The sequence below is a fragment of the Pseudoliparis swirei genome, chromosome 20, assembly GCF_029220125.1.
Source record: "Pseudoliparis swirei isolate HS2019 ecotype Mariana Trench chromosome 20, NWPU_hadal_v1, whole genome shotgun sequence".
Lineage (NCBI taxonomy): Eukaryota > Metazoa > Chordata > Actinopteri > Perciformes > Liparidae > Pseudoliparis > Pseudoliparis swirei.
In genome coordinates this window covers 23208261-23231894 of record NC_079407.1, presented here as the reverse complement: position 1 = coordinate 23231894, position 23634 = coordinate 23208261, and the positions used below count along the sequence as shown (strand labels likewise).

General features: G+C 42.6%; 1 protein-coding gene across 2 annotated transcripts in view; it reads left to right on the top strand.

The window, feature by feature from the left end:
• Positions 1-23634, top strand: part of ppp1r37 (protein phosphatase 1, regulatory subunit 37) — a 49080-nt gene that overhangs the window by 16162 nt on the left and 9284 nt on the right. For both annotated transcript variants that reach the window (XM_056440406.1, XM_056440405.1), the window contains exons 2-8: positions 8959-9056; positions 16274-16319; positions 16435-16535; positions 19579-19698; positions 21203-21353; positions 21479-21634; positions 23320-23432. In XM_056440406.1, the coding sequence (XP_056296381.1) occupies positions 8959-9056; positions 16274-16319; positions 16435-16535; positions 19579-19698; positions 21203-21353; positions 21479-21634; positions 23320-23432 (785 nt within the window). The remainder of the gene's footprint in view (positions 1-8958; positions 9057-16273; positions 16320-16434; positions 16536-19578; positions 19699-21202; positions 21354-21478; positions 21635-23319; positions 23433-23634) is intronic.

The window sequence follows — 23634 nt, the reverse complement described above, 5'->3', positions numbered from 1 at the left end:
TACAATAGCAATCAAACAATTTTAATGTATCAATTAGGAAATTTTTCAAAGTAAAGTTCTAAATGTTTAAAGAAATCGGTAATTTCTTTAATGTTTGAGTTGCTTTATATATGTATTTCCTCATAGTCCTAGGCAATAATGCTACACAATAAATAGAATGCTTCAATCAACACCGTGATCGGTGATTGGTATTATCGGATCGGCAGATACTGATTTCAGTGATCGGTGATCGGCACCAAAAACCTGATCGGTGCATCTCTAGAAACCAACAAATGTTTTGATTGGCCACATCGAAGTGCAACATGCACATGCTCAAGGTATGTTTTCTCTTCAAATATGTTTAAACTCAATACAGTAACTTCTGAAGAGTTCTCTGTTGTGAATGTTTTGCAGTTCATGAAGGCAAACAGGCATAAGATTGTATATTGTCAAATTATTTATCAGTAATACAGTAAAAATGATGGGAAAACTTTGCAAGTCGATTTATAGTGTGTCAGGGTTTTTCCTGCAGAGAAAATTTGGGCGCGCGCCTAAGTCGTTTTCCCGAGCGCCTAAGGCAAAAAAAAGTCTGCGTTGAAAAAACAAAAAATAACTGTGTTCATCAGGTTCATGTCAGCGAATATGTTCTCAATAGTATGTTTCAAGGAGGTGTGCTCACCTGTGTGCGCGTATCACGGCAGAGCGGCCAGCTGCTGATCACGCACTCAATAGCTCGACTGCATGAATAGAAGGTGCGCGCATAGCGCGCAAAAACATTTTTTGGGACCACCCAAGACCCATTTTGACCCAGGAAAAAGTGCGCCCCTAAATTTTCTGCTTGCGCCCCTAACATTTTAAGTTAGGAGCGACTGTGCTCCTAGTTAAAAAAGTTAGTCTGGAGCCCTGATATTTAAAGGGCTATTTAGGTAGTCAACAAACAAACATAAAGTACCTCACACTTAAACTTGGGAAACAATATTAATTCTAATTTTCTGGAGGTTTTAATTGCTGGGGTCAAATTGACCCCGAGGGTAAAATATGTTAGTAAATGTGAAGGTAACGGGAGGGTTAAGGGAGGAAACGCTTCAGGGTTCGTACGGTCATGGAAAACCTGGAAAAGTCATCGGATTTTAAACTGGTCACTTCCAGGTAGGGCTGCAACTAACTATTATTTTGATAATCGGTTGATTATTTAATCGATTAATCGGATAAAAAAACGAAAAAACTTTAATTTTCAGCCCTTTATTCAAAAGGGGTCCGTACGGTCATGGAAAACCTGGAAAAGTCATGGAATTTTTAAATGGCTATTAGCAGGCCTAGAAAAGTAATTGAAAAAATAAAATCCCAAAATATTTGGAAAAGTAATGAAAATTTGTTTTATTCAAATTTTAATTTACACGGTATATATACGGTATGCTTTGGAATTCTCATTGTTAGTTTAAATACAACATCTTCTCACTTTGTCACGTATAGACAGAGTTTTCACAAAATGTTTAATCATAGAAATTTGGTTTAAAGTCATGGAAAGGTCCTGGAGACCCACTGGTCACCATGGTGATGAACCCGTCACAGACTGACAGCTCTCCTCTCCTGAGCAGTGGTCCCCATGCGGCCCCCTGAACAATATCAGAGACGCGTTACTCCCAACACTGATCAACGCGTTACTGTAATTCCACTACTTTTAGCGGTAACGAGAGTGTAACGAAGTATTTTTTTAATCAACTAACGCAGTTACAGTTACTGAAATGTAAATGAGTTTGTTACTCGCGTTACTCTCTTTTGTGAAAAATGAACACTTGCAGACAAGAAGACAAGCTAGGCTACTTTAGCTGCTTCTGATCTGACATCGCAGGACCTTGGTGGCGCAATGATGTAACGTCTCGGACGTTATGGACTGATGACACGGAGACGGGACGACGTTATTATTCCTCCCTTTATTGGGCATTCACAAACACAGACAGCGTGCTCCTCTCGGCTCAGCAGCTCCAACGTCAACAACAACGGTTCCCGTCAACCAACCTTAACTTCCGTTTTCCGACAGGTTAACCCCGCCTCCCCTCTACTCCGCCAATCACAGGCACGCCTCCCCTCTACTCTGCCAATCACAGGCACGCCCCCTCGACCAGCACGCACGGTGCCACACTGTGATTGACAGCCACTTCCAGTGTTGCCAGGTCCGCGGTTTTTGCCGCTGGTTGAATTTTGTGTCCGCTGGTTCGGGTAGACCTATTTTGCATGCAAATTACATGAATATCTTTCAATAAAAATCCATATTTTAAATGAAATAATTTATTTATACCCAAATCCTACCAAACTGACTCCAGATCAGCACGTACACGCCTCACTAGCACCCCCTCAATTATATGCAGCACCTCAAGGCACCTTTGTTTTCTTTTAATTAGTGTTAATACTGTAGGCCAATCACTTTTATTTCATTGGGCGTAATGTGGTTTAAAAAAACACTGTTAAATCACTGAGACAGTTATTTTGTATTAAGTTAAGTAAAAAAGGGACTTTTGTACTCCTGCTTGATTTGAAGGCCTGTTGCCCTGTTGATTGCAATAAATAGGTCTACAACATATGTTTATTGTGTTTGACTGTTCAGTACTGTTCATGACAATAAAAAAGCAGACATAAAAGTAACTTAAAAGTTACTTTCCCTAGTAACTAATTACTTTGATATACAGTAACTAGTAAAGTAATTCAATTACTTTTAAAAGAAGTAACTAGTAACTATAACTAATTACTAATTTTCAGTAACTTGCCCAACACTGGTTACGATTTATTATTTTGTTCACCTGGCCCGCTGCCGTTGAGATTGCAGTGAGACGCGGAAAAAATGTGAAGTGGTGCTCTTCACAATAAAACATCTTTGATGAGACGTGTCGCGTCTCGGCCAATCAGCATTCAGATGTCCACAGCGTTAGGGAAGTTAGGTTAGCTTGAATGTTAGTCCGCTACATCTGCTGCTGTCGCGCTGCACGGTGTAGCGATGCTAACGAAGTACCCGTACATTAAAAACGATGTCATTTAGCATATTTTTAGTATCGATACTTCATTAAAAGAGCGATCAGAGCTCACGCTCTGCTCCGCTCCGTTAAATGTTGTCTGCACGCGCAGCGCTCAGAGCGAGTGGCGTCGTGGCTTATCTCTGTTGCCTTTCTCCGTGGAAAAATATTTTCCGCTATCCGCCAAGGAATAAATAACCACCTTTTCTACGTTATACTCTTGTGGAAATGCCACACACGTCGTGACATGTAGCGCCCTGGTGTCTGGGTTCATAACGTCACCCGGAGGCGCACTTAGCTCCGTGAATGTCTCCGACTACGTGAATGACTTCCGCATCCAGCGCCACGTGAGCAGCAGCAGCCAATTAGATTCATCAACAGAGGAGCAGCTCAGCGCTGATTGGCTCTCACAACGCAGCGTTCCGTCTCTCCTCTCCCTCCGCTCCGCTCTTTCTCCTACGCCGCTCTGCGCTCAAATCAACTTTGTTTATACTCCGTGACTTATTGAGCGCCGTAATAATCGCGCGACACAACGAATCGATAATGAAATTCGTTGCCAACTATTTTAATAATCGATTTTTATCGATTTTATCGATTCGTTGTTGCAGCCCTACTTCCAGGCCTGGAAAAGTCATGGAAAAAACTTAAATCATAAAAGTTTTGGAAAAGTCATGGAAATTTGTTATAATCGCATGTTCATTTACGCCGAGTTTGAAATAACTAATATGTTTGTTTTTTTAAAGAAAGACGCTCACAATATAAGCTGGCGTACGCTCTCAATATGCAATATTTTCTAAATTTTTCATGTTTATACCGAGATTTCAGTTTGGTCATGGAAATTTGGTTAAAAGTCCTGGAAATCAATCGGTCCAAAATGTGTAAGAACCCTGCATTTGTAAAAGCAATGCAAGGTCTTATGGTACGCTTTGGTTAACCGGATGCCCATTTAAGTAAACTGTAACCATGTTTACATAAATTTCCAGCATCTCCAAAAAAATAGGAATGCAGTAACATTACAACCCTCTGCAAACACAGCGTATTTTCCCATTACAAGTGCAGCCAACACTGCAGCACTGCCGGGGCCTAAGAACTACAAGCTCTCCTGTGTTGCATTATTATTATTCTTGGTTAAAATATATGGATGTCTACATGTTGGCGGCATTGAATTAGCTACTGAATAATGAAAATAACATCAGCTGTGAGCTTTTAAAATAATGCCCTTTTTAATTATTAACAATTAACATACAGTAGGTGAGCAATAGCGCAGCCACACCGCTCCTGTCAATAAATGGAACAATATTCGAGGATGCAATCCCTCATCCCCCTTTTCTTTCCTTCGTGCCGCACCTGCATTGTTTTATAGCCGATCAAACACGATTAACAACATGCCAACGCGCGTCTGACTTTCTACGATTGTGCTCATTTAAATGTGATCATGCGTGTGGAAGATTGAACGGTTTTTAACCGCGGTGTTGATGTATCCTGCAAATCTGCTTCAAATATGGATTGAAGAGGATTATACGAGCAAGTGGGCAGTTATGAACGGCCGATTGATCCGATTTATTGATCCCAGCGTTCCCTTCTGTAAAATATACCCCGTAGGTATTGCGACATACGCATCTCCAGGCCATGAATATTTATATTTATATTTATTTGCATCTTTGCCTTCTGCCTTTTTTGCTGGGGCAGGGTGGGGGTGGGGTGTGATTTACGCAATAATAATCACTTGTTTTCAAAGATGTTGTTTGGAGCAGTCCTCTCTCCTCCCTGTCTGCCCCTTCTGCGTACCTCTTCTTCGCCACTCCCTCCTCCTCCTCCTCAGCAGCACTGATGGGAGTGTAACAGACAAAGCAAGCAGAAATTCAGCTGTAGCTCAGCTCTTCATGATCCTGCGGGTTAAAGCTCAAATCTTCTGTTTAACGCTGTGTTTTTTGCGTCTTTTCTTTTCTCCTACTTTCACAAACTCCGTTTGTTGTTGCTGACGTGTTGAATCTAAGCTTCCGTACGCTACTTATTTTTCTTTTGAGCCCAGTAGTGATGGAGGAGACCATATACTGTCAAACTATTATTTATATTTCAGTCTACCCTTCTCTCTCTCTCTTTCCAAACAAATGAGTTATCTGTTAAAATATTGTCGGGTAAACAAGAGGACCCTCCTCACCCCCAACCCCTTCCCTCAGGAAGTGTTTACACAAATACTTGCTCCGCAGCGACTGCACAATAACACTTCTCCAAGGACACGGTGTTCCCTCGAACGCACACACGGCGCCGGACACATTTTACAAGACTGCACTCGCTCACACGCGGGCAGACGAGGCGTTCTGGTTAAAGCTTCGGTTCCGTGTCACCTTTTCGTAGATAAAAGCACACGTTTAATTGAACGGTATTTAATTCAAAGATACTGTAACGACATCAGCTTCCAAGAAAACTCGTGCCTGGGTTCAGGCCTATGAATCGGCCCACTCCACCGAGTTTCTGGTATTGTGACATTTTATTACCTTCGCATTGAAAATGCGGAAGGTTATGTTTTGATCGCTGTGTATTTATTTGTATGCGTGTGTGTTATTCGCGTAAGTCAAAAAGTATTAAACCGAATCGCATGAAATTTGGTGGGATGATTGGTTATTATCCGGGGACCATTTGATTCGATTTTGGGATCGATCGGGTCACGGTCAAGGTCATGAAAAGGTCAATCTAATTTTTACCATAGCACGGTCATTTTTTATCCAATTGGCATGCAACTAATGCCAAAATGTTCATAATTCAATGCCCAATCTTGTGATATGCGAAGGTATGCACTCTACTGAGTGCCCGTTCTAGTTTTAAATAGTCTAAGCACAGGAAGATTAAAAATAGCAATAATGGAGAATGCAACAGAAGACACCGATGCTGCTGTCGAGGCTCATCTTCATTGATTGAAATGACCAAACGGCACTGCTTTGATGTCTGGAAACATTCATTTACCTCTGCCGCACTGCTAGCGGGTCTGTTACCTTCAAATTTACTAACATCTTCTACCCTTTAAACCTCCAGAAAATTATTAGAATTTATATTGTTTCCCAAGTTTAAGTGTGAGGTACTTTATGTTTGTTTGTTGATTACCTAAATATCCCTTTAAATAAATAAAAATACCCAACCAAAACCAATGTTTGTAATATGTTGATATTTCTTAGATGTTTTACACGGTGAAAAACAGCCTGGGGACCCTCAAAGAACACCGATGCGTACAAGTTGTGTTCAGGACATTGGAAACATATCATCATGTGAATTTTGTGATTACCCAGTTTTCCCCAATAAATTAGGAAGTCATGTAATATATGAAGCAAAAAAAATGATGTGGATCATTTTTTTAGAGACGTTAAAAATTGAGTGGGGTCAAATTGACCCCAAAGGTAACAGGAGGGTTAAGACTGGCGTAGCTTTTTTTCTTCTTCATGACGTATTCGTTGCCGTATCTCCATTCCTTTTCCAGATTCTTCCTATTTTGCGTCCGCGTCTGTAGCGTTAAGCTCGACAATAGCAGTACATTGTGAATCGTTAACCCTTACAAAACATTTACACACATCTGCTACACACCACGGATGGAGACGGGTCTGGGCAATATATTGCGACGCGACGCGAGACATCTTAGACTTTGAGAATCGTAATGGGCCACCAGTGTTTTTCCTGGTTTTAAAGGCTGCATTACAGTGAAGTGATGTAACTTTCTGATCTTACAGACCGTTCTAGATGGGTTTTTTTTAGCTGCCTTTACCCACTTAGTCATCACATCAACCAGCTTTAGCGAGTTTTTTTTTATGTGTATTTACCAACTCCCGCTGTAAAAGTTTCCATTTGAGTGGCCGTTCGGTCTCCAAACGAGTAAAGGATGTGTTGTGGCCGTTCTCATTGTATTCATGTGGCTCTGACTCGCCCTTTAATTTAGTCTCTCTCGCTCACGCACACCATTAGCTCAGACTCACTGCAGCACCATCTCTCGTGTGTTTTCAGCCATGAGTTTGTTTCATTGAGACGGTATATAACGGGTTTTTTTTAAACATCTTTGTCCCACGAGCGGGTTATTCATTCTGACCTGTGCTTGTGCGAACATGTACGTACATATCCGAATATAGTATAAAAAGACTATTATTTAGTACACTATTATTCTACTTTGGGCACCAACTTGTAAAGATGATGAACGCGAGTCAAACCGATGAGGAACACAGTGGAAGGGGAGAGGAGGTGGAGTGGACTGAGAAAAGTGAAGCGGACAAATTGTCATCTTGGCAAGAGAAATCAAAAGGCTGACTGCAACAAAACGTCCGACTCTCTCTCACACACACACACACACACACACACACACACACACTCTAGCCCTGTGTACAGTATTGGCATAGGAACTATCAGCATTTATTGCTTTATCTGTCTGTGTACACAGTCTAAAATAAGTGGGTAGAATGCTTATCAACCTGTTTGTGTTAGTCTGATTTTTTTGTCCTGATCTTTTTGACATGTTCTACTTTTTCCTTTTTTTTCCTCTTCTCTTTAATTCTGCCATTATTTAGTGTCCGTCGTTTACCGAGTGCCTCATTTCATCTCTCAGCAGAGTTTCTCAGCCTGAACAGTGGGTTTCAATGTTGTCCAGTCATCTGACTGGAGTTAGCCCCAGCAACAGTCTGGGAAGGCAGCAGCGGCCTACACACACACACACACACACACACACACACACCACAAAGAACAATACCTCCTTTTTGTTGACTTGAGTAGGGGAGACCTAACAGGAGTTACAAATGATGATCCTATTCGTCAAGAGTGTGCTTTCCTAGAGGGACGGGTCACATTAGAAAAGCATATTTTCCAAGTCTGTTCCAGTAGACTTCATTACGTAAGAGTCACGGAGGGGCATCACTGGCTAATATGCAGGATTGGCATCATGGCAAATCCAGCTGAAGCCCAACCCATATCCATTGCAGTGTGTTGCAGTGTTGGCACGTCGGCTTCTCAAACAAACGAGTTACCTGCGAGTGAAGTAGAAAGCATACAAAACAAATAAGCATCAGTTCAGCTAATGAAATGAACAATATCTCAGGGTCATATTGCAACTGTGGTTTGGAGTGTTGCTAGAGATAAAGAAAAGCTGTCTGAATCCTATCCCAACCTCCCTGACAACCGAACAAAGTATTATGGGAATCCATCAGAAGAAAACTGTCACACATACACTACCGTTCAAAAGTTTGGGGTCACTTAGAAATGTCTTTATTTTTCAAAGAAAAGCACTGTTTTTTCAATAAAGATAACATTAATCAAAAATACACACTATACATTATTAATGTGGTAAATGACTATTCTAGGTGGAAACGTCTGGTTTCTAATGAAATATCTCCAGAGGTGTATAGAGGCCCATTTCCATCAACTATCACTCCAGTGTTCTAATGGTACATTGTGTTTGCTAATCGCCTTAGAAGACTAATGGATGATTAGAAAACCCTTGTGCAATTATGTTAGCACAGCTGAAAACAGTTATGCTGGTGATATAAGCTATACAACTGGCCTTCCTTTGAGCTTGAAGTTTGAAGAACAAAATTAATACTTCAAATTTTAATCATTATTTCTAACCTTGTCAATGTCTTGACTATATGTTCTATTCAATTTTCAATTCATTTGATAAATAAAAGTGAGTTTTCATGGAACACAAGAAATTGTCTGGATGACCCCAAACTTTTGAACGGGAGTGTAGTTAAATTGGATTGCTAGCTTTTAAAGTATTTAATGCATTTTAGTAAGCGCTGTGCAGATTCTCACACAGAAACGTAAAAATATACAAATGGAATAAACAAATATCATCAGCAGATATCTGACGATATTAAAAGATGCAGGCAAAAGAGCCTGATCATCGAGACATTCGATTGTTTTGTGTGAGCCGAAGTCGTTTCCTCAAGGAAACAAAGCAGTTAAAGCAATCCTAACCTGCTTACTTTTCTGTGTTTTGCAGCTCAGAATGTCACGGTGGAGGAGATCCTCTCTTCCTACAAACAAGCCTGTCAGAAACTCAACTGTAAACCCATACCCAAAGTGCTCAAACAGATGCAGGTGAGGTTCAAAACAGACACACACACACACACTGTAAAACCGTTTCAACACAAACTGGACCGTATAACCTTCCGCAGGTAGGAATTATTGCAGATCTGTTTTCTTTTAGCTTTAGCTAGGTGTAGCTGATGAACTGCCAAAGGAGTATGGCTCTGGCTGCATTTTGTTTCCCCTTTTTCTCTCTCGCATAGTTTCGATTGCTTTGTAACTCGATTTGTTTGCTGATGGGAGAGGACATTTTTCCTTGAGGAAATGCTAAATGATGTCAGAGAAAAGGTTGTGAATGAGAAGAGCTTGAAAGGAAAATGATGTTTTGTGCCACCTCTCGTTGAACGTCATAATCTTTTCCTAAATCTCTTGGCTGAGTGGAAAAGCTGAGCTCCTGCTTTTTCCCCTCCCTTTTCACTCAATTTGATTTGGCCTATTCACCTCCACCGCAGTCTGTCTCTCTTCTTCAAAAACGTCAACGAGAGCTCAAAAGTGTGTGTTAAACCTGCAGGTCCCCCTGCTGACACCCCAGCAGACTGCTGCTAGAGGCACAAGGACGGATCCCTCTCTAAATTCCCAAAACAGACATACGCAATATTTTTATTGAAGAAATTACAATGTTGATATTTCTTCTGTTTTTTGCTCGCCTCATATGGGTTGTCTGGGTTTTCGACTGGCGATCAGAAGTCACAAACTTAGGCTTTTAGAAAATGTAACGACATTTTATAGAGTAACCATTTATCATGAAAATAATCTGCAAAACTGTGCAGACTGGAGCTAGAGAAACTGTCTGGGAACAGTTAGGACTTCCTTAAAAATCCACCCAAAAGTTGTCTTAATTGTGATGTTCCTCTTTGTTAGATTGAACAAAATTGAGTTTCTAGAATTACATCTTACGCCTTTTCTTCTGGTAATAAAAACACTTCAAAAGCCTGTTAATGTGATTTGAGAGCACCGCATGATGCACAACGGCATGACTGGACAAGTACTACGACAGTATCCAGTAGAGACTTCTTCCTTTTTCAGCCAGGGTGGTTGTTACTCCCTCCAGGCAGATGAGTTTCATGTCTCTTTTTTTCTTCTCTCCCTCTCTTGTGGTTTAGCCAGCACAGTCATGGGTCTCGTAATCCCTCTGCATAAGCAGTTCTTCAAATCCAGTGGGGGAAACCTCAGGGTTGTTTGTTTTTTATATAAGTTATTTCTGCCGACCGTATACTTTTTTTGAAATTTTGTATGTGAATTAGTGCATGTGCTTGATCTGTATTGCAATTTTTTATGTTTAAATATGTCATATCTGGGGGTTTATTACACTGAATATGACACAAGAGAGCAAAATAGAGAGGGAATAAAAATGAACTTTTATTTTTAAACTCCTTCTCAAGCAGACATTCATTACTGTCCACTTATGACCCAGTTTTACAGATGCGTGTGACCTTATACTAGAGGATATTTCATAGTAGGTATACCACAGTAAATTAAGCAATGGGTGCAAGATGCTTGTTTCTTTGTACATGGAGACGAGCAGCATTCCTCCTGCTGCCTTTTGACTGACGACAAAGTTACAGATGTGAAATAAAATAATCCTTTATTGGTCCCGCAGTGGGGAAATTTACCGGAGTACAGCAGCAAAAAGTAAAGAGCACATAATCCTGAATGACCACCTGATGCAGTGACTGTCTTCGGTCTCATGCTAGTGCAGGTATATTCTTCATATCGACAAATTCACGTATGACACTGTCGTATCTCGAAAATGTGCTCGATGACACCGATAAGGCCACGGCAAATGTCTCTTCCAAAGGCGCATCTCTCAGGGTAGCCCATGATGCGACTCCTGGTCAAGTGGCACTTTACTCTAAATGGCACAACATGACCGTTTGCCCCGTACGCGTAGGCAATGACCACCGCTCCTCTTAGGACCAGACGAAGAGCTGTTCAGACCGCCAAGTGGTCTACGGGCCTGAATCGGCCACAGCAGCCTTGACCTCTTCTCTGCGTCTCCTAACGTGCGAGCTGGAAAGGGCTGAGGTGAGCATGCAAGCCCAGAGGAATGCTCCATTTGGCTACGCGGGGAGATGGGAGCTATCCGAGTTCTCCCTCAGACATGAACCGCCCGCAGACGGAGAATGCAACTCGTCTACATGCTTTACCGAAGCGATGCCCAGGAGGACGGTTGTTTTGGATCTCACTGCAATCTATGAAGGCGGCAGGGGTCCGCACACCTAATCCTGCCCTCCAGCTCCAAGAGGAGGTCCTTCCTGTTCCGAAGCTCTCGGGTGCTCCAACCCGGCCCTGAGAGGCGGGCATCTGTTGTGTGGCAGTCTCCCTGCTGCTGGAAACATGTTGTGACATTAAACATCCGGCATATGCATGACATATGTCACGCAGGACAATACAATTGAAATTGTACAGATATTATCGATACACAGAGGAGGTGGACTCAGTTTATCAGTTATTTTTATCTTTAATATACTTTTTGGAGTCAAATTCAATTGGAGTTATTAAGTTTGCCGATGAATAATGAATGTGATCTCAGTGACATATTTGGAAAGCTGAATGAATTAAATGTTTATCTTCAAGGCAGCAGCAGCTTCCTCAGCTGCCAGGTTTCACTGAAGCTGAGATGTGGGTCAGGAGACCTGATCAGTGGAATATTGATTCCTTTGAGAATCTGAGTTAATTTGAACTAATACTGAAACAACTTGATGGCTCACACATATCTGCACTAATTTAGTTTTGCACGTTATTGTTTTGAAAAGATAGTTGGTGTAAAACTGACATATTTGAACTTGTTTTGTATGGTTTTTTTAATCTTGAAAAGATATTCAATGCCAAACATGTTAATTGCAGCCACAATAAGCTCTTTGCTTTTTTTGCACAACTTAATTTGCATTGTTCTAACAAAGTGATTGCACTTTTTATTTGTTGTCTGATGGAGATATCTGGTTTAATTAAAAATGAATGCAATTTTCTTTATTCTATTAGTTGAAAAGGCACAGATGGAGAAGTCACACAAAGTTGTTAATTTAATAAAAATCAGCGTGGACCATTTAGTTACAATTTTGTTGGGGCGGTGCGTCACGAACATTTTTCTTCCTCCGAAGTGGGTCGCGACAGCAAAAGTTTAAGAACCACTGGTGTACGCAAACCAACTGTATGTGTGCCCGTCTCTGCTTGGATCTGTGTGGAAACATCCAGACCCCAAACGATTCCTCAATCGTAAGACCAAGGAGTTGTCGGTATTATCGTTTGCAGCAGGGCCGCACGAGCACGTCCTCCCGTTTGTTCTGTCGCACAGTGCCCTGCAGCACACGCTCGTAAAACCCCAAACTGGGCCTCTTCACTGACGCTTTGCATATTTGTACCTGCAGGTGTGTTTCCATTCGTGAGCGATGCCGACGGTAAAGTGAGCCCCAGATGGAAACGCATTTGGGATTCAAGAGGCGGCAAAGAAATCCCCACACGCGCTCGGTCAGCTGAGAGAAAGCCGTTGGGTTAACATCTCAGCGACTTGTGGAAATGCACATCGCGGTGCTAAGCTGCTGCTGCTGCGAGCTTCATTTAGTCCCACAGTCTGGGTATATTTCCACTGGGACTTAACGGACCCAGGGGCAGCTGTAGCTCGGGGGGCAGAGTGTTTGGCGGTCTGATCCCCGGCTCCTACTGCCCTCATGTAAAGTGTCTTGACCGAGACACTAAACCCATGTGCTTTACAGCAGCCCACTACTCCTAAATGTTAAGGTGGATTAAATGCAGAGGTCAAATTGAATGTATGTGCATGACATCAGAGAAGTGGCCCTCCTTCCCTCCTTCCCGCCATCCATCATATTCTGCCATTTTTTGGTGATTGCTCTTTTGCTGATGTCCGGTTTCTCTCCATCCTTCGCTGCCACTGTCATCTTTTGGTCCACTACCGCCCCCTCTCATTTCTGCTTAGTCATTCTTGCAGTAACCAGCCACACAAACAAGCCAGTCAGACCAAATGGCTGACCGGTGAGAGGGAAGGTTTAATAGACGAGATCCATCGTTTACATTTTTTTTCCTTCCTCTTTCACTCTAAATGCTTTCTTTATTAAGTCCAACTGCACCGTACACATTGCAGCTCGCCAGGGGACCTACATATGTACATTTCTGGCAAGTTGTTTGTGTGTCTGTTTATATACATAAGAGTCACTATTTAGAAGCTGCATGTCGAATGCTTGCTCTGCAGTAACTCCAAACTACTTGTACGCCTTGTGTCACATTTCTGCTGCAGCAATTCCCTCAGGAACAAGTCGTTCCTTTATGATGAAACCTGCTCTCTTATTTCACTATATCTCGCACACGGTAGTTTTATTCTCGTGGGAGTTTACCGTAAGTATATGTTGAAAAAAATAATAATGAAGGATTCAATATGTTGGTACATATGCCACATGCACATCAGCACTGTAAGACTTGGCAATATCCACGTGCAGCAGCTCCACTGACTTCTGATATGCAAGTTAAGCACAGAAGTGTCATTCTAATAAAAGATGCAATTTAAAGGTCATGCAGACTGCCTCTCAATTCAGTGGCTGGACCCTTTGAACTCTTCTAGACCAAATATCTGGAGAGACTGATAAAGCAGTCGGTTCAATGTGTTGCATGAGGTACATTTTTTGAGATAAGATCATTTGTTTTCTGACAGTTAGATGAGAGGTTCTATCCATCCATCCATCCATTCTCATCCGCTTATTCCGGGGTCCGGTCGCGGGGGCAGCAGACCCAGCAGGTCGACCCAGACTCCCCTCTCGCCCGCAACACTTTCCAGCTCATTCTGGGGGATCTCTTGTAATGTAATCTCTCCAGCGTGTCCTGGGTCTTCCCCGGGGTCTCCTCCCAGTAGGACGTTCCTGGAAAACCTCTAACGGGAGGCGTCCAGGAGGCATCCGAATCAGATGCCCGAACCACCTCAGCTGACTCCTTTCGATGCGAAGGAGTAGCGGCTCGACTCCAAGCTCCCTCCTGATGTCCGAGCTCCTTACCCTATCTCTAAGGCTGAGCCCGGCCACCCTACGGAGGAAACTCATTTCGGCCGCTTGTATATAATGTATAATCTTTATATCCAATGAGCAGACTTGAACACGTCATTAATCTTCTAAACGAACTATTTACACGAAAGTTCAAGTTACAAGTTCAGTTCACACCTTCTGAATGTTCCAAAAGATTCTTTTTTGGGGGGGAATTACTGGACAGCTTATCTAATTTACGGTGTTGCATGTTTATCCTGGTCATCGGGTCTTCTTTTAGGGATGCTTTTTCTGTGGCCATGCATTTCAGAACATTACAGATTTGGACTTGGCTATGAGGTCACATGAAGGTTTTCTCATGTATCTCCACCTGTCCGTCTATATGACCAACACATTTTATATTTATAGAAACACGCGGCCAGATAAAACACACTAATTAAAACAGGGAAAATAAATAATGCAGATGCACAGGAATCGAGAGGAGAATCAGTAGCTTGATGATGTCCACACACACACACACACACACACACAGATCCACCACCCCACGTGCAGAGGCACGTTATGAGTCATGCACTATTTTGGGTTAAAGCTGCTCTGTCAGGGAGGTATTTACACTGGTACGTCACTCCCAGCTGCCCCATCATATTGCATGTGCAGATTGCCTTGCTGTCAAATTGCTCAAAAGATGTCTCCAGTTGCGTTTATTTACACAGTAAACACCATCTGGTTATCGAAGACCATCAAGAGTCTTTAATTAAAATATATTATGGAATTGTACTGAGAAAATCCTGCTGAAAATGTCCTTTTTAGGATCGTTCATATAGTGCTACCTAAAATGAATGATTCGGTTGGTTTCACAGATGAATTGCCTTTATAATTATTCCACTCTTGTTATCTACCGTCGCGGTCCTTCTCGCCGTCTGTATTATGACGGCAGCTTTCAGATGCGCCATTTGTCATTTTGCGTCATCGTGCTCTTGAGAGCCGTTGAGTCCCGCAGGACGCGCTGACCCCTCCGTACAACTCGATGATCATCAGTACGTCCGGATCCAGAGATGGCGGTTTGGAACGAGGACGGGGGTTATCGAGTTCGGGCTGAATGGGCTGGGCGGCCAACCAGAGAGGGGCGTTTGCTGCTCTATAGTTTCGAGGGCAGCGCTCTGTATGTTTGTGTGGGTTGTTGGATGCTGTACCAGGCAAGAGATTACAAATCGTTCCACCTTTTTTGACTGTTTTTCCATTCAGACGACGTCACTGGATACATGACATGATCACGTTGAACACGCAGACGGACGGATGTTTAGGTTTAAAGAATGAAGTGGTGTATAACATGGCCGAGGGGTATTCAGGCCATGTTTCCACTGTGTCCTGCTTTAATGGTCCTGAGCTGCACGTGTTTCCTTTCTATTACTAGAAGGCATGTATTTTATAAACTTGGACTCTTTTATAAACTTTCACTCACACTTATGTAGCTTCTAATTGACTCTGTAGTTCAGAGCAATGTCACTCTTAAATGCCTGTTTATACTTAAGACATACAGTAAGCCCAATCTTTTTATTTACTGAATATTATTGATGCTGTTCTGTGGACAGATGACAGTTGAATGGTCACAGTAAGTCATGGCTCGGCTCGTTGTGAGTATCCACAAATCTTTTTTTTATTTTCTTTTTTTTTATTAACAACATTTTTTACAGGATATTTGTAGTGAAATAGCCAGCATTTACAGTTTGTTATACTGAAAGTATTATTTTACAAAAAGAAAATACACAAATGTATAACCTTGTAGAAACACCACACAAGGATGATGGGGTTTTTTTTTACATCATAAGATGAAAACAAGGAGAAAACAAGACAAAACAAAAATATTACACAAACTTTAATCCACACTTTAACAATGCATTTGAGAAATTGACACCAGAATTGTCAAAGCCCTTCTTTATCTAATACTCTTCCTATCAAAGTTGCCGTCTTTGGGACTCGCTCAGTATTCACATTCAGAACTTCCCGTTGGTACCAGAACTCAAAGGCTCAATGACGCACATACAGTCGGAATACACGAGGGGATTTGAGCAAACGTGTCCTCCAGATGCTTTTCTTCGCAACAAGGTGTATCTTGGGTGATACAATACCAGTGTATTGAGTTGCCTCCTGTGTGATGTACATTTCAACCTGAGAAGAGCAAAGTTTTCAAAATCAAAATCACCAAATCAACTCTTTCTGACGCTGTTTATTTTCTGTCCCTAGGAAATGAAAGACCTGACTCGGCGAAATGAATGCTTAGATCTGAAAGGTAAGCACCAAAACATCCGCATGCCATGAATCCAACGAGTGGGACTCGACGCATACCAACACTTCTTCATATTGGGAGATTCATTTGTTCTCATTATTTCAATGTGTGTCTTTAGGTGAGAAGCTGGACTACAAAGCATGCGAGTCTCTGGAGGAGATTTTGAAGAGGGTCCAGTTTAAAGTGATAGACCTGGAGCAAACCAACCTGGATGAAGATGTAAGAAGACCATGCCTCTTTTTGTATTTTTAAATATGCCTCTATCTCCTTCCATTCCTTCATTTCTCTCAGTGTAGCTAGCGTACTTCCCTCTTGCGTCCATAATTCATGCCCGTCACTCTTTCTCTTCCGCCGTTGCATTCTGCCTTCGGTCACACTCTGATCCTCTTTTTTTTTCACTCCCGCTGTGCTGACAGGATGCGGAGTGTTTGCCGTGAGCTTTCTGATTACTCCAGATGTCCACTTGTGTAAACACCGTTAGGGACGTTTGGGCTGGAGACACGCACCGATAGAGACGGTGGAGCAGAGGCACCCCGACCACTTCCTTTCTCACGGAGCTCCAGAGATGCTGTATATCACACAGACGCACGCTCGGCTTTCAGCCACATTTGTATAAGATAAACTTCTTCAGGGTTGGAAGGCTCTATTTAATTTCTGCTCATTCCTTGATCCCCCCCCCCCCCCTGGCAAAATCATGTTGTTACTTTAACCACCGAGTTGATTTAGGCCCCACTCGGTTGTCGTCCGGCCTTTAGAGACACATGTGGACTTAGGGTCATTTGGGCAGCTGTGGCTTCACCTTCAGACTCTCTGTTAAGTGTGGAGATGCATATCACTTTAATAACCAGTCTACATGTGTTTTCCTTGAGATTGACTGGTGCTCTGTGTATATGCAGGGTTTTTCCTGGGTCGAAATGGGTCTTCGGTGCTCCCAAAAAAAAATGCTCACGGTCTGTGTTGCCACAGTTGCGTATTGAGCAGACGAGAAGACACGCTTATCAAGTCGATTACTATTGATCGAAACAGAACGAGGGTTCGGCTGTAGCCTACTTGAAACATACTATTGAGAACATATTCGCTGACATGCACGTGATGAACACAGTTTTTTTTTTTTTTTTTTTTTTTCCATCACAGACTTTTTTTTGCCTTAGGCGCTTGGGATTTGTCATAGGCGTTCAGGAAAACGGCGTAGGCGCGCGCCCACATTTTCTCTATGCAGGAAAAACCCTGATATGACTTGTATGGACTAGGTCCAGCTCCATAAGATGGCATTGACACTTATGTGATGTCAGAGATGTCTTTCTAAAGTGGAACAGATTTCAGTTGCATGCTGGAACATTTTATTATGTCGTTTTACTTCACAATCAATCAAGAGAAAAGTATCACCCGACTGGCAACTCTGATTTGGTTCCATAGTATAGTTTTTATTTATACACAGAAGAAAATACAACGGGTCAAGAATTCATGTTCATATCGACAATATTGTACATGTACGTTTTCAACAGATCTATGTTTAAGAAAACACAGACGCAGGTCAGACGCACGCGCCGGAGCGTCACGTAATCCAAACGGATGCAGAGTGCGTACGTAAACATGGAGCGCCGCCCCGGGAACATGAATGAAGTAGTCGAATGAGTCGGTGGCTGAGTCACCAGAGAGGTCCGTCTCGAGACGAGTGTCGCCTTGGGGGCTCAGATGAAATGAAAAGTGTTGACGGGAGAAAAGGAAGTCGAGGTTAGAACGAAGGTATGTGGGCTGGGAAAGGAGTCGAGGATGGGAGTGAGATGTGCAGCAGCAGCAGTCGGTGTGGCGGAGCGCCAGTAAGGAATGATATGGGAAGATTAAAGGAGACGAAACAGTTTGGGAGAGGTGTTTTTAGAAGCATGGGGGAGAGGTGAAACACAGGATGGCTTTTATTGGGCTGGATGTGACTCACCTTCCCCCACCCTGTAGATAAACACACTTGAATATACTCTATAATGTGAGTATACGCACACACACACACACACACACACACGGGAAAGGGTAAACATGAGACGTCTTGTTATTTCTCGGTGGAGGGTAAACTCAAACGCTCTTGTGATCTGCTTGTCACGTCCTGCAATCGGCCGCACAGTTGAGCAAAGTCTCCACTGGATGTTGGTTCTGGTGGAGTTTAAGACACAGGGGTCACGTAATACACACATGATAGGACCCAGTTGCTAATTTAGTTCTTAAAACATGCAAATAAGTTGATGTTAAACTGCAGAAAATGTAAAAAAATACGTCCGTCCACCTTTCTTTGATCGCGTCTTAACACTAAACACTGTTCTATTGTTCGATGCACGACCAAAACCAGGATGAGATTACAAACCTCTGATCACATGAGTGCACTTTGGCTGCATCACCTGACTTTTCATTTTAGTCCTTCATCTGCTCTTTTACCAAACATGTTTTACCCCACGGGTTCAGTGGTTCAGCCCGCAAAGAAGTCCCCTCTTTCATCATCGCTGCAACACAAATGAAAATGTCTTGTTTTTACTTGTATAACTGTCTCTCTATCTATATAGTTGGAAAGGTGATTGTTAGGTTTTAACTGTTTGTATTCTTTTTAGAGAACAAACTTGTTCATCTCATAATTGTGAAAATAATCTACATATTACTGTATAAGGACATTAATCTAAAACGGGGAGGATTGATCAGTCGATCAACAGAAAATGAATCGGCAAATATACTGAGGATCAATTAATTGTTTACGTCATGTTTTGAGCAAAGAAACTTCTTCTGTCCTCGGCTTCTCAAAAATACCTTTTTGGAATGTTGATCTGACAAAAACAAAAAAATAACCACATTTTGAATTATATTTTTTGATATTATAAAAGACAAAATGATTAATGAAGAAAAGAATCGGCAGATTAATCTAAAGTTGTATTCAACTCCCACTCTAAAATATAATTTCGGTATTTTAGAAGATATGGGCGCTAACACACTGCTCATTTTCTCTTGTTCACTACTTTTACTGACTTTTTATTTGCAACTGCAGCCGGTAACCCGGGCAGGTTTGTCTTTACCCCGGCTGAGGCCCCTTTGAACACCTTCGGCAGGCCTCACCTATTCTGTGGGGCTGTTGCCGTGGCAACTACAGCTGCTCCAGCCGATATCATGTAACATCTCTCTCAGGGTTTTGACACCGTGACCAGCTGAGATGTTTGTTTGTTTTAAACTGGTGGATTTAACATTCTGAGATGCCATAATTGTTGTTATTGTTCTCTCCTGTGCGCAGGGTGCAACGGCTCTCTTTGACATGATCGAGTACTACGAGTCGGCCACACATCTCAACATCTCCTTCAACAAGCACATCGGCTCACGGGGATGGCAGGCCGCAGCGCACATGATGAGGAAGGTGAGAGGTCGGCCCCACCTTCAGTGGGAACATGGACAGAACGAGAGAGGATTTCATGGATTCACAAAACGCACAAAAAACGTGTAAAAGAGATTTCGGGAATTTGTGTGTCAATCTGATATTAAATAGAAGACAGTTCAACAGTGCTGCATCAGTTTATAAATGATACTGTATTATTAAGGAGAATACAAGCTACATTCTGACAGGATGATCGCAGTGTGAAGAGAAAGATTGTCTTTCGGCAGCGAGAACGGACAAAAGAAATAGTATTATTTGTAAAAAATAAAAAAAGGGTGATGGACGACACACTGCTGTGGTTGTTTTCTCCAGCCGATAGCTCCTCAGCCTTAAGACCAAACAGGGTGCAAAATATATCACTCCAAATACTTTACTTCTGTACTTGTAAAAGATCCATCTTTTTTCTGGTTGTTGTTTTTTTGTTTTGTTTTTAATCTGTGGACAAGCTTGTGTCGTCTCTGCTCCGTCAGCACTCCGCCATCAGGGCTCGACCTTTCCTCCCTTGCTGTTCTAGAGTCTTGCCCTTTACGCTGCTCGTTGACGTCAGTTATCACTGACTGGGAAGAATACAAATGGGCCTCCAGGCTAACACATTATTATATCGCCTCATATGTGAGAAGACATATGGATATGAACAGCTGCAGCTTATCTTTTAAATATTTGTTTTGTTAATTTCCCGTCTAAAGGGAAATTCAATAAATTCTCAATCACGGGCACTAATGATACAATAATTGAGTTTCCAAAACATTTAATCATATCATTACAGCCGCGTGTAACTTATTTCTCATCTGCACGGTGTTTATAAAAGGCGTTGCTTTGTCGTCGAGCATCGGGCGGCTCGTGATTTAATGAAGAGCCGTCGAGAGACACCAGCTTGTAGATTGTTTGTGTCGTAGCTAATGTCATCAGAAACCCAATAGATCTTATAACACCAATGCTTTGACAAGTGTGTGTGTGTGTGTGTGTGTGTGTGTGTGTGTGTGTGTGTGTGTGTGTGTGTGTGTGTGTGTGTGTGTGTGTGTGTGTGTGTGTGTGTGTGTGTGTGTGTGTGTGTGTGTGTGTGTGTGTGTGTGTGTGTGTGTGTGTGTGTGTGTGTGGCCTTGAATTAAGCAGATGTAAAACAATATTAAAGTGCCTTTTTTATATTTGTGACAATGTGTGTACACGTCATCTTTGTCATTCACATTTCCTTTTGAGGATCGTGTTTTATGAATGAACTCTGATGAACCACTCGTCTGCTGCTCATCGGTTTACAACAGCAGCTCACCAGAGGTTAGAGGATAAGGAATAAAGATCAAAGGAAAGTGTGTGTCTGTAAAAGATGCCGCAGGTCGCCTACTTGCTTGCTTACTTGCATAACACAATATTTTTTTCATCAAGTTAACGATGACATTATTCCTGATACTCTCCTGATATCTGATGTGGGCGTGTGTGCCCCTTTTAGACGTACACGCTAAATGTAATCGTATCTCCGTTGCCGTTTCAGACGAGCTCTCTGCAGTACCTCGACGCACGCAACACTCCTCTGCTGGACCACTCGGCTCCCTTTGTAGCGCGAGCTCTCCGGATCAGCGGCAGCCTGGCCGTCCTCCACCTAGAGAACGCTGGTCTGTCTGGCAGACCGCTCATGTTACTGGGTAAGATGGGGAAAGCGCTGTGTCGGAGAATCCCAAATTAAAAAATCCGGTCCTCTATTTCTGATATTTTGGTTGTCTCTTTTTCTAACCCTCACGTTTCCTCATGATTTATTTTTTCTGGACAGCAACGGCTCTGAAGATGAATATGAACCTGCGGGAATTGTACCTGGCAGACAACAAGCTCAACGGCCTTCAGGACTCGGCCCAACTCGGCAACTTGCTTAAGTTCAACTACAACATTCAGATCCTGGACCTGCGCAACAACCACATCCTAGACTCCGGTACGCAGCACACACTGCACTAACACACACTGCACTAACACACACTGCACGAACACACACTGCACGAACACACACTGCACGAACACACACTGCACGAACACACACTGCACTAACACACACTGCACCAACACACACTGCACTAACACACACTGCACCAACACACACTGCACCAACACACACTAAACTAACACACACTGCACTAACACACACTGCACTAACACACACTGCACCAACACACACTGCACTAACACACACTGCACCAACACACACTGCACTAACACACACTGCACCAACACACACTGCACTAACACACTGCACCAACACACACTAAACTAACACACACTGCACTAACACACACTGCACGAACACACACTGCACTAACACACACTGCACCAACACACACTGCACTAACACACACTGCACGAACACACACTGCACGAACACACACTGCACTAACACACACTGCACGAACACACACTGCACTAACACACACTGCACTGCACTAACACACACTGCACGAACACACACTGCACTAACACACACTGCTCGAACACACACTGCACTAACACACACTGCTCGAACACACACTGCACTAACACACACTGCACTAACACACACTGCTCGAACACACACTGCACTAACACACACTGCACTAACACACACTGCACTAACACACACTGCACTAACACACACTGCACGAACACACACTGCACGAACACACACTGCACGAACACACACTGCACGAACACACACTGCACGAACACACACTGCACGAACACACACTGCACGAACACACCCTGCACGAACACACACTGCACGAACACACACTGCACTAACACACACTGCACTAACACACACTGCACTAACACACACTGCACGAACACACACTGAATGGATTTGTTTATTGAGTACCACAAACTCCGATAAGATGAGGTTATTGATCCTTGTGGGGAAATAAGATAATTACTAGAAAAGTGATGCAAATTAATTCAAGTAATAGAATAGAGTAAAAGCACTTCATGTGTTTTGCAACGATACATTCAATACTAATACGTCTCCATATGACCATGTGTTTTTACATAAAGTTTTTGCTGTTTAGAAGAAAACAGTAAAGCGTCTTCCCCTCATATTTTTAGCATTGGCCTCTGTTTATCTAACAGAGGTGTTGTGTTCAAAGAGAGACGGCATCATGAGTTTGCTTATCTGGTCATTACGTTCAATATGATGGTTGTTTTAAACCCAACCGCAGTCATGTGTTGCATAACTTGGTTTCATTTCACTTCAGAATATGATTACTGTTGAGGCTGGGAAGCAAAAAAAGCATTATATTTGCCATCCTTGTCTGTGTATTTGGATTTTACAGTATTGTGTTGCCAAACACTCAAATATCTGTTGATAGGTCTGCATAACAGACTGACTAATGAGCTAAAAATAGCAGTTGATAAGTAGATGCACACATAGTACTAAACTTATTCTACACTGAACACTTCCAGATGCAAAAACATAGGATGATGATGTCATCATTATGCTCTTATATAGTAAAGCTGAGGCTTATCGATTGTGTTTCTTAGGTCATCTAAATTCAGTTTTCCTTATTTTTACAATGTACAGTAAGCCTCAAATAAAAATAGTGCTATATTAAAGTTGAGTTGTTCCAGATGTACTAACTCTGTTTGTCGTCGCAGGTCTGGCCTACGTGTGCGAAGGACTTAAAGAGCAGAGGAAAGGCCTCGTCACTTTGGTGCTGTGGAACAACCAGCTCACACACAATGGCATGGGCTACCTCGCTGCTGCACTGGTACACACACACACACACAGACCGTGGGTCAATAAATCCATTCGCACACACTTATCAGAGGTTTCAAGAGGATCACGCTGGATGTTTGTGAGTCTCCAGCAGTTTAGGCTGCGGTAATTACACGTCCACCTCTTTACTCTATTGAGAGGTGATTAAATGGAGCTCGTCAGCCGGACCTCCACAGGTTGTGGTGCAGCTCAGT